The 12,593-nt window shown below is 36.8% G+C and overlaps 1 protein-coding gene across 2 annotated transcripts; it reads left to right on the forward strand.

The window, feature by feature from the left end:
• Positions 1 to 210: 210 nt before the first annotated feature.
• Positions 211 to 3,467, forward strand: LOC142555298 (phosphatidylinositol 4-kinase gamma 5-like). Of its 2 annotated transcripts, none has more exons than XM_075666115.1 (2): positions 211 to 434; positions 1,000 to 3,467. In XM_075666115.1, exon 2 carries the CDS (start codon positions 1,266 to 1,268, stop codon positions 3,171 to 3,173), a length of 1,908 nt encoding a protein of 635 aa, XP_075522230.1. In that variant the 5' UTR covers positions 211 to 434; positions 1,000 to 1,265; the 3' UTR covers positions 3,174 to 3,467. The 2 variants fall into 2 exon arrangements, with proteins under 2 accessions (XP_075522230.1, XP_075522231.1); XM_075666116.1 differs by having other exon boundaries at positions 1,034 to 3,467.
• The last annotated feature ends 9,126 nt before the right edge of the window (positions 3,468 to 12,593 follow it).

The following is a 12,593-nucleotide window of genomic DNA, read 5'->3' on the forward strand; positions in this document are numbered from 1 at the left end:
TATTCAATTTAGTTAATTTAATAAAATAATATCAAATTTTTATAATGTTAAATCACAAATCACTTTGTTAATAACGTAATTATTTTTTTTGGAAAGGTTATTTACGTAATTTAAAAAATATACACGTCATGCAAGTAGTGGCAAAAGGGTTAATACAAAAAAGGAAAAGGAAAATAGAAATCAGGCCTTTATATAAATACGCATAGGCTTATGAAGATAAGTTCAGGTGTGTCAATAGACAGAGACACGGAGAGGAAGCACGGAGCGAGCGAGACAGGGTTTCTGGTTGCTTTGATCCTAGCCATTGAACCTTCCGGTCGCTTCATCTCCGACCGTCGGCTGTTCGGATTTTCCCTGCATTGAGTTTCTATGGGCTGCCTTCTCCGGTTGTAACTGGGAAGTAATCGCAAGAATTCTTCAGATCTGTTGTTCCGGTGAGTTGATTTCACCATTTCACGTTATATTTTGTGTTTTTTTTATTTATTTAGTTGTGTAATGGCGAGCATTTTTTTTGTCTCGGCAAGTTTTCTTGATGCTATTAAGTTTTGCGTTGTTGTTAAGATGTGAGTGAGACGAGTGTATTTAATGCAATGAGTGATGTGCGGAGTGTGAATTTGTTCTTAATTAGTCGATTTCGTGTCTATTGCGTGGATCAGCTCATTTGCGGTTTTTGTTGAAAAGAATTTATTGTTGCCTAGAATTTATTTTCACGTGATGTTAAATAGTTGAGCAGTTGGTGTTTCCTTGCTCAAGAATGTGTTTGATGTTGATTTTCTTGGAAAAGGTAATTCAAGAAATCTGTGTAATCAATGTTTTGATTTTGTTGTTCTTGTGGGTTTTTTTTTCTGGAATTAACCACAGGGTTTGGTGAATCAGCTGTTTGCAAGAAATCCTGAATGATTGATGAAGCTTTTTTTCTTTCTTTTTTAAGGGCGGTTTTTTAAAAAATTAATTTTTCTCTTTTTTACTCGATTTGATTTTCTTATTTCTCCATTCCAGGTTTTGATCAAAGGCTGGATTGGAATTGTCACAGCTCTCCCAATGGAGTGATCGAGTAAATCTTTGTCTCAGTTGCAGAATTTGTGAAGGGTGGCAGTGCAGATCTTGGCGAATGGCAATGGGTCAATGATTGTTTATTAGATGTGAAATTCTTTCTGGTTGAATTTTTAATTTCTCGATACCATCAAGAGACGGGAGAGGTCTCCCTGTCAACATCTTTGTTGCCGGCTTTGATAAGAACCATTTTTTGTTTTCCTCATCCATTTATGTCTCGTAATTTGGATAGCCCTGTTCAGACTCAGATGGCTGTGGCTTTTTTCACGAATCCACATGGCAGTGGGGATTATAACGGATCCAATAGGATGGAAGTGAAACCAACCGGAAGGAGACGTGTTTTTGTGCAGACCGAAACAGGTTGTGTGCTGGGTATGGAGTTAGACCGGAGCGACAACGCTCATACACTGAAGAGGAGGTTGCAAGTTGCCATAAATTTTCCCATTGAGGAGAGTTCCTTGACTTTTGGCGATAAGGTGCTGAAGAATGATCTCAGTGCCATTCGAAATGATTCCCCACTCCTGCTGACAAGGAATTTACTCCGAAGCTCTTCAACTCCATGTTTGTCACCCACTGGTGCTGACGTTCAACAAAGAGATCAGAGTGGGCCAATAGAGATATTGGGGCAATCAATGCGTTTTGTTGAGACAAAACAACTCATTAAGAAAATCATCAAGGCAATCAACAATGGAGTTGATCCGGTCCCTGTTCATAGTGGGCTTGGAGGAGCTTATTATTTCAGAAACAGCAGAGGTGAGAGTGTTGCCATTGTGAAGCCCACAGACGAGGAACCATTTGCACCTAACAATCCAAAAGGTTTTGTCGGCAAAGCTCTAGGTCAACCTGGCTTAAAGCGCTCTGTTAGGGTTGGGGAAACAGGGTTTAGAGAAGTGGCTGCTTATCTTCTCGATTACGATCATTTTGCTAATGTTCCACCCACGGCCCTGGTCAAGATAACTCACTCCATCTTCAATGTGAATGATGGTGTGAATGGAAACAGGCCTCAAAACAAGAATCTTGTCAGCAAGATTGCATCCTTCCAACAGTTCATTCCACATGATTATGATGCTAGTGACCATGGAACCTCAAGTTTCCCAGTTTCTGCTGTGCATCGCATTGGGATTTTAGACATCAGGATTCTCAACACAGATAGGCATGCAGGTAATCTTTTAGTGAGGAAGCTTGATGGTGATGGAAGATTTGGTCAAGTGGAATTGATCCCCATTGATCACGGCCTCAGTTTGCCTGAGAGTTTGGAAGATCCGTATTTTGAGTGGATTCATTGGCCTCAGGCATCAATCCCGTTCTCCGATGATGAACTTGAGTACATAAAAGATCTGGACCCTGTTCGTGACTCAGAGATGCTGCGGAACGAACTCCCTATGATTCGAGAAGCTTGTTTGCGGGTCTTATTCCTTTGTACAATTTTTCTCAAGGAAGCTGCTGCTTACGGGCTTTGTCTTGCTGAGATAGGAGAGATGATGAGTAGGGAGTTTCGCAGCAGTGAGGAGGAACCTAGTGAGCTTGAGGTTATATGCATTGAGGCTAGAAGACTTATTACCGAGGAGGTGTCATCTTCCAAAGATAAAACAGATTTTGACGAGTTTCAATTTGACATAGATTGTGAAGTGTCCACCCTGAAATTGGGTTCCGAAAACTTTGTGGCAGGAAACCCATTCCATTTTGGATCTGGTAGTTTTAATTTACGTACTCCACTTTCTAAGCTGGAAGAAAGTATCGAGGAGGAGGAAAATGAAGGAGAAGATGAGGAGCAGACTTTCATCAATGGTCCACACCTATCCAAGAATCCAAGTATTTCAAAGCTGTCCATGTCCTTGAAAAATATTAGCTTAGTCAATAAGAACCAGAAGTTCCAAAAATTCCCAGGATCAAAGCCTGATTACAGCTATTCTCTGAGTTCATCATCTTGCCACAGAAGTGCGGACGAGCAGCTTCCAGCAAGCGTGAATTTTGTGAAGCTAGCGGACATGACTGATGAAGAATGGGGACTGTTCTTGGAGAAATTCCAGGAGCTGATTCATCCTGCATTTGCCCAGAAGAAGTCTGTCACCCTTTATCAGCGTCAGAGACAGAGGCTCGGCACTTCTTGCCGGTTTTGAGAGCAAGATACAAGTTCCATATAGACGTTTTATTACAGTTTGAATGTGAGTTTAGGTAGGTTAAAGCAATGGTGTAAGTGTTCCTCCGAGGACGTCGCTGCGTGAAAGGAGAGGAGACTCTGGAGTTGGTCTTCCCCCCCTCCCCGTTTTTTGGAGTTCTAACTTTTCTTGATTTCGCTCATCGAAACTTTGTTAGATAAATAATTTGTAGAACTTAAATCTTTGAGAGGAAATCTATGTTGTAAATATCATATATATATAAGGTTTGAATGTGATCCTTGCATGTTTTTGCTCTTTGCGTATTATTTACCACTGTTTTTACCATCTTACAAACTGTTATGTATTGTGTATATATACACACACACATATACGTATATGTGCGTATTTTTTCAAAGTTTTATTTTAAGGTCGATCGGTTGCATGCAGAATATATAAGTTTTGGCCTTGGTTAAAGTTATTGAGCTTTTAGACAAGGATGATAAAGCCACATACGACAAGGTATTGAATATGTGTCTTTTCATCTTATATATGTAAAATATATTGAGTGACAATACCATATGGAGGAGCCAAATGTATTTGCATAAGCCGCGGGTTGTCTCTTCATACATGAAATCCAATATTTTCAGCTTCGTGTCATTTCTTATCTCGATTATGAATAGGTTTCTTGTGAAACGGTCTCACGAATTTTTATCTGTTTACAATAAAAAATAATACTCTTAGCATAAAAATTAATATTTTTTCATGGATGACCCAATAAGAGATTTGTCTCACAAAATATGACCCGTGAAACCGTCTCACACAAGTTTTTGCCCCCGATTATAATGTCAATACCATAAGGGTACATCACATTTATTCTTAAATATGAATAAATCGAATAACTCGTTTGTAATAACATCACGATCATTATTAATTGATACGTGTGATATGTTTCTTTAATAATAATATTTCTTTGTTATGAACCACGATTTTTTTATTATGAAACATAATGAAGAGGTTAATAAATTTCAGTCTTGCTTTAATATTACTTTGAAATTCAATTATAAACTCATGAAAATATTTCTAATTTGACATAGCGAAATTTCAAAACAAACCAAATTTGACATAGAAATCAGGTTACATTGCAAGAGCAAATTTTCTATAAGTTTCATTAATTTATATGATAAAAATGGTAAAATATGATGATTGTAATAGCATTTGACATGAAAAGTATAACATATAATTTTTTTAGGAGTCAACCAAATATTTATAATATACGGGAAATCATTTAAAAGCAGTTTCGTCAATTAATGAAGACAATATATGTCATAAAATATAGTGTTTTTAATTTTATTTAAAGTTATATAAGTAGGACCATACGTTTCTTGTTTTACAATAAATTATAATTGATGTTGATTTTTCAATTCAAATATTTTATACCGTACAACAACCTAAACGTCACGTTTCGATTCCTCTATCCAGCAGGATAATTATTGCATTTCAATAATAATAATAATTATATATATATATATATATATATAAAAAAAAAAGCAAACACAACGCTCTATGATATAATTTCTTTGTATTTTACTTCTTTAACTTTGAGGTAACACTATTATCTGGGATCTTTTTTTTTTTTTTAATGCGAGATTTTGGAAAATATTGGTGAAGAAACTTCATCAAATATTTATAACTTTAAGTTCTCAAAAAAATATTTATAAAATTAACGTCTAAACTTTTTCTTATGAGTGAAATTATGACCGAGTCATGTTTTTTTACGTGCTTCAATGAATTAATCAAGATATTGATGTTTAGTGTAATTTTTTGACTCAAACGAGCATACGAACATTATGTTAAAAAGCAATCATAGCTTGAATGAATGAGCTCATTTTGTTCTCTAAAGCAAAGCTTTAATCATTTAAATCTTGATTCAGTTGTCACCCCTCAAACCAGGGAGTGCGGCATCGACGTTATTTTCAAATAAAATTTAAAAACAACAAGCATCATAATATATAATTTAATCAAAAATCAGTATATTATTTCGTGACAAAATTTGTTCTTACATCCCAAAATACAAATCATAATCAAATACATCAGCGAAAGCTAAAACTTATCATCACAGGACAACAAAAATCAAATAATAGTAGCACTTTTAAATGTCTCCTTTTTCATCAGCCCAAGGTTATGTATGCTCTTCTCTTCCTCTTCGAGTTCTTTTTCATTCTTATCTGGGGAGGGAAAAACACTCAGCATGCGAGGGACAACTGTACACCAGAATATCGAAATATACATATAATATTAGTTCAAAGGTGAAATGTCGCAGAATATATCGCAACATGAATCAAGACATGAGACAAATAGAACTCGAAACAAGGCATCAAAACATATCAAAACAAGGCATTGTTATTCATCTCTTTATTCAGGGTATACTGACCCGTCCCTAATTGTTACTCCTCTAAGGGATGAGGCCATATATCAGTTATTATAACCCACAACATCAGGGCCTTATCTTATCTTATCATGTTTCGAAAATTTCCTTACCACTTTTAATTCTAATCATAACAGTACTTTTCAAGATTTCATGGAATAATGGAGGAATTATGCGGAACGAATATATATAGAATCAAACGACATGAAACGAGTAGTGCACGATAGAGTTTTCAAAAGCAGAAACATCATTATTTTAAAACACATATATAAGCCCACTTACCTCGATCTTCATATTCATATAGTGGAAATTATTATGGATCATCTTCTATCATCAACTTAATGGCATAACTTAAGATTTATATATCATAAAGAAATCCTTAAATATTCATAAGTACACAATACCCAATGTATCCACTTGAAATATGATTATTTTCAGTGCCCTTCGATCCTTATACAACTACTCTAATTTAATAAAAAGAATGAGAAAATTCTAGTATGGAAGGGAATAAGTTGGCAGCGGCAATTTGACAAATTGAAATGAATTGAAATAGTATTAAGTAAATTTGCTGGTGATAAAATATAGAGTTTATGACTTGTCTATCCATTCACTTTATAAGAAAAATGAAAAATGGGTTGAGATTATTTATATACTACACAAAAGGGAACATGAAATGTTGGCAATTTAATTAGGAGAAATTATTATCACATTCAAAGGAATTTATGAAAATGAGTTACAACTTTTAAATAATAATAATTTCATATTAAATAGAAAGAAACCAATTTGTAAACATGCCTTCTTCATAAGCTAAGAAGAAGACTGAAAAATTGTAATTTATTTAATATCGAATATATAAAAATATGCCTAGAACGTGGGTTTGTGGGAGGGACTGCGTAAGGCCTGAGATTTTAATTACTGTAATCCGAGATTAATCTGAAATGATTATTGATTAATTGATATGATTATAGACAGAAAAGATCAGACCGGGAGAGCCGAAAGAAGATTTGACATGAGATGCAAGAAGAGTCCCCGCGCACATGCGCGACATGTATGGGCGCACATGCGCGAGGAAGACAGAACCATGCGCGCACATGCGCGACTTAGATTCGCGCATATGCGCGAGAGGTCCAGAGAGTTGGGCGCGCATGCGCGACCTCAATACGCGCACATGCGCAGAACGTCCAGAGAGTTCGGCGCACATGCGCGGCGGAAGGCACGCATATGCGCGAGTATTGAAATGCTGAGACAGTAGGTCTCGCGTATATGCGCGCCTGTGCGCGCATATACGCGAGTACTCCAGTAGCCAACGTTTTGAAACAGAAGCTTTGGCGCATATGCGCCGGATTGAGGCGCGCATATGCGCCAGTAGTTGCGAAACCGAGCATCGAGACCAGTAGGTCTCGCGCATATGCGCCATTTGGAGTCGCGCATATGCGCGAGACATGCAGATTGAGGAGTCGCCGCGTTTCTTGATTCATGCATGTGTATATATATATATATATATATATGTAAATGGACGAAATTTACATTCAGTTATCCGAGGAAGCTTCGGGTAAAAGGCTCCGTCCGTGATTTTCGAAATTGATTTACGAGCGAACCGTCCGTCTGATTTTGAATCCGACTTCAGTACTGTGTTCCTATCAACGCAGGCTAAAACTGGACGTAAGTTTTGTTACGTTTAGATACGGTTTGAAATTGATGTTGTTAGAATTGAATAGGAACCATATATAGTGTTTCTGATACAGTGGACATCGTATAATCGAAGTCAGATTAAAGAACAGACTGGTTATGTAATTGTTATGATTTTTGGAATTGATTGATTGAGATTCGATATCAGATTTGTATTGTTATTGAAATTATGAGTTGCACCGATATTGATATGAGTTCTGGTATTATATCTGTGGTGTTGGAATTGACGGGGTTATCGAGACTGTATTGTTATGACGTCGAAACATCGTAAATTGATATTGATCAGATTCGGTATTGGTTGAGATTGTATTGTGGTACCCTATGTCGATTGGCACTGATCAGATTATGTTTTGATTTGAGTATTAATCAGAACAGGTTTTGAACTGAGTTATATACTGATATTGTATCTATTCGATTGTCATTATCAGATTGGGTATGGACAGAGTTGAATTCGGGACTTCGTCTTCGTCAGACCGAGAAGATAAAGGTATAAATTAATGTTGAGTTGGGATTGCACAACTCGAGTGAGGTTTGGCTCGAGTTTCCCTAAATCACATACTTTACCTTATTGTATTGATTTGATTGATATACTTGTTCTCTTGATTGATAGATAGCATGTATTAGACGAGTAATCTTGTGACAGAAGCGCCTGATAGTGGTGGGATCGCCACGGGCACATTGCACGATGTCACAAGATAGTGTATTGGCGATAGTGCCAAAGTCTGTCACCGGATGATTGGCTATCGATGTGGATAGAAATGTGGCTTCTTCTATTACTGGTGATCGGTACTGTATCGATGTGGATAGAATCGTAACTCTTCTATTACTGATGATCGATATCATATCGATGTGGATAGAATCGGAGTTTCTTTTATTACTGGTGATCGATACTATATCGATGTGGATAGAATCAGAGCTTCTTCTATTACTGGTGATCGATACCCTATCGACGTGGATAGAACTGGAGTCTTTTCTATTACTGTTGGTCGATATGGGAATGCCAACTTCTGGAAACCGGGATCCCTAGACTAGGATTGAGTCTAGTCTTAAATGTGAAGTCATGAGTCTAATTGACAGTTTATATCGAGTTATGTTGATTATGTTCCTGAATATGGTTAATGATGAATTATGTTCCTGATGATGATACATGTTTAGAATAGGATTTATTCTTGATATGGATTTATATTCTGATTTGAATACATGTGAGACATATATGATATATGCTTTTATATTGTTTTTATGATTGCATGTATACATGATTTATACTGAGAATGTAATTCTCACCGGAGTTATCCGGCTGTTGTCTTGTTTGTATGTGTGCATGGCAACAGGTGGGATAGGATCAGGGTCAAGAAGAGAACGAGGCTGGACTAGATAGCGTGGAGATCCGGGCTTCGAAGCAACTTAGGATTCAGCACTGATATATAGTTGAACCTAGTTGAATTCTTGTAGATAATACAAGATTTATATGTTTATGTTTAGTATGTAATCTGAATTGAATTACATTACGTTTCCGCTTTGTATTTAAAAAAAAAATTTAGACCCTGTTTATTATAATTGTTTGAATTATTCCTAAAGACGATTAAGGAATGAATTAGCGTCCGGGTCCCCACAACAGATGGTATCAGAGCATTAGGTTCCAGAACAGTAGGTTCTAGAACTGTAGGTTCCTGAGATTGAGATAGAAGAGAGTGAGCGGGGTAGATTGAGTTTTCTTTCCTGCATGTGATTGCTAGCATGTGATTACTTATAATATGGAATTACATTGTGTATGCTATCATGATATTATGTTTACTGTTTTTAAATACATGTTACCTGAATACCTGAGTTGATTTGGTAATATGTCTGATTTGAAAATAAATCAGAACCAATTCTTGATCAGAGGTAAGCTGATCAGAAAGGGACTGAGATTGATTTATCTCATGTGATACTAACCCTTGTGGTAATCAGATATACCTCCAAGAAGAATTCGAGAATTGGGTAGTACTTCGATTGATCAGATGGATGAGACAGAAACTCTGATGGAAACACAGTTGAAGAAATTTCAGTCGTTTCAACCGCCGATTCTGAAAGGTAATGAGACGCCAGTGGAGTGTGAGAATTGGCTAGAGGATATAGAAATGTTATTTGAATTTCTTGGTTTTAAAGATGATTGTAGAGTTAAACTGGTTGGAAATCAGTTACACGAGGTCGCTAGGAGTTGGTGGATTACAACCAAAAGAGTATTAGAACAGCAGGGTACGGTGATTACGTGGGAAGTCTTTAAAGCTGAATTTTATCGAAGATTCTTCTCAGGATCGTACCGAGAGGACAAGAGAGCAGAGTTTGAGAATTTGAGACAAGGCCAACTGAATATTGAAGAATATGTTGCTAAATTCTCTACTCTACTGCGTTTTGTTCCTCAGATAGCTGGGAATGATGAAGCTGTAACTGAGCAGTTCATCAAAAGATTGAATTCAGAGATAGTTGCATTGATAAATATGCAGCGACCTTACCATTTTGCTGATACTTTGAATAAAGCAAAAAGGGCTGAGGCGAGTCTGATTAGACAACAAGAAAGGTTGTGTGCAATGCAACCCCAGACACAACAATTCCCTCTCCGATTGGATTGTGGCAGTACGAGTGGGAAGCAAGATTTGTTGAAAGCTCGAAAGAAACAGTTCAAGAAGTTAGGGAGCGGTTCATCTAGCTCCAGTGGTTCTAGCCCGAGTTATACTGGAGTTTATTGCAGGACTTGCGGAGGGAGACATCCCATGGAGCAGTGCCAGAGAGTGACTGGTAGGTGCAATATCTGTAAACAGCAAGGACACTTTGGTAAAGTCTGTCCACAGAAAGGTTCCCGAAGATTTCAGGGAGCAGAATCATCTGGTGGTAGTGATCGAGAAACAGACCCAAGACACACGTTATGATATAGTGGCAGGTAACAATCTTTTATGATTATATTGCATAGGTATTGATATATACTAATGCATTCCCTACGATTATCTTGGACTGAGTTGTATTGATATATGTTGTGCCTGCTGGGTCTGTATTACTGTAGCATTGATCTTTGTACCTTTTGGGGAGAGGAATTGATATCAGTGAATTCTGTGATATATTGTGTACTGCAGTAAAAAGAGAATGAGATTGAATTAGATTGTATTGTACTTGTGTTATCTGATTCTGACTACATGATTGATATTGACATATCGAACAAGTATAGAGTTGTTATAGATTCTTGCCAGGAGATGGTAAGATTCGGACCTGAAATGGCCGATGAACGAATGATATACGGTAAGGATTCTCGATTTTGAATTCCTTGATATCCGTATTATGTATGATTCGATGATTATCGAAAAGAATGGAGTAATTCCTTATGTATTCAGTTGAATACTGAAGTTGAGCTTGTCTGGGAATGATTTGTCAGTAGCAGGAGAGTTGTTATAGTCGTTCCAGATGAAATTCCGGGTTTGTCTTATATCAGGGAGAGAGACTTCAGCCTTGATTTGATATCAGGTATGAATTTCATTTTAGACTTCTGTACAGAATGATATTGATTGAATTGAAAGAATTGAAATGTCAGTTAGAAGATTTACTGCCCGAGAGTTAGAGTTACATCTGATTATGTATTCATCTGGGAAATACTTCAGTTATGTGTATGGGTTGATAAATCCTGTGTTCCGAAGTGTTCTGATGACCTTATACTCGTTTTATCTATGATATTTTGATATATTCGCAGCATATGATTGATTGAATCGAACAGTTGAAATTTGTATTGAATGTTCTGGGAACTGAGATTGTTGTATACAGAATTGTTCGGCTATGAATCCAGATTGCAACAGATTGTATTCAGAGTCTGTGATATCTGAAGATAGTATACTGATTGATTGTAGCACAGTTGAGATAGTGATCAGTGACTGAGAACGACATTAATAATGGCAGAACTTCAGAACGTTCAAGCCGGCTCAGAGCTGATGTGGAAAATTACAGCAGTTTCGAAGTTTGATCAGATTGTTCAGAACTTAATTTCGATAATCCTAATAGTGTGTCAATCAGAATACCAGGTAGATAATTCTTTATTTTATATAATTAGCTGATTTGTTTGTGCCAGATATTTTGAATTTGAAATGACAGGTAATGTGTGATAATTCGAACGAACAGTTTTGATGTAAACAAATGAAATCAGTTATGTCAGAATTTGTATTGAAAAGTCTAAATCGCTGACAGATGAGGACAGGAAGATAGAAACCAGGAGATTGGTTATACAGATTATCGATTCCTGAATAGAAATAGGAGTACAATTCTATGGATCTGGTAATACTTACCGAAATATTGCCAAGAATGTACCAGAATGTGGTTATGATTAAACGATTGTTCAAATCTATATATGTTATATTGTACAGGATGATGTACAGATACGACTAGACGACTGAGAAGTATGTCAGAAAAGGGGTCAGATTGTATTGAATCCCAGAGTTTATTATATCATACCGTGATTTTTGGTTGATTTTAAACTTTTGGCAGAATGTATAGCATGTTGTTTCATCTATGATTTATAGATTGACGGATAGTCGGAGCGAACTATCTAGATACTGGAAGATATCCAGGAACTGTAGTGCTGGATTTTAGCACTAGTGACCTGATGTCTTGTCACTTTATGAATTATTGTACAATAATAGCTATTAGATGAATATCGAAATAGTTTTATTCGAGGCATTGTACAGTGAGTACTGCGGATTTCCTCTGAATGGGAATGATATTATGGTGATATCTGAGATTGAATTTGATAAAAGCAGAAATCTGATAAAGAAAATGAAGCTGATTCAGAAAAGGATGAAAACCAGCTTCGAATGAACAGACTTAATATGCCGACGTCGGATGGTGACGATTGGTATTTGAAGCCGAAGATTGAGTAAATCCTTGACTGGGATAAACAGATTTGATAACAGCTGATGATATTGATTTGGTATGAGCTATTGATTGGTATATACGGATGTTGTATAGCCAGTATTTGCAATTAATTTTATCATAATGGTTTGGTAGAATGAGTTTGCTGAAATAACCTCTAGTATACATTTCTTCCTTATCTGAATTGATTGCCTGTGATTTCGAGGACGAAATCATATCTTAGAGGGGGAGAAATGTAAGGCCCGAGATTTTAATTACTGTAATCCGAGATTAATCTGAAATGATTTATTGATTAATTGATATGATTATAGACAGAAAAGATCAGACCGGGAGAGCCGAAAAAAGATTTGACATGAGGAGCAAGAAGAGTCCCCGCGCACATGCGCGACATGTATGGGCGCACATGCGCGAGGAAGACAGAACCATGCGCGCACATGCGC

Source organism: Primulina tabacum, chromosome 9 (assembly GCF_025594145.1).
Source record: "Primulina tabacum isolate GXHZ01 chromosome 9, ASM2559414v2, whole genome shotgun sequence".
In the NCBI taxonomy this organism is placed as follows: Eukaryota; Viridiplantae; Streptophyta; class Magnoliopsida; order Lamiales; family Gesneriaceae; genus Primulina; species Primulina tabacum.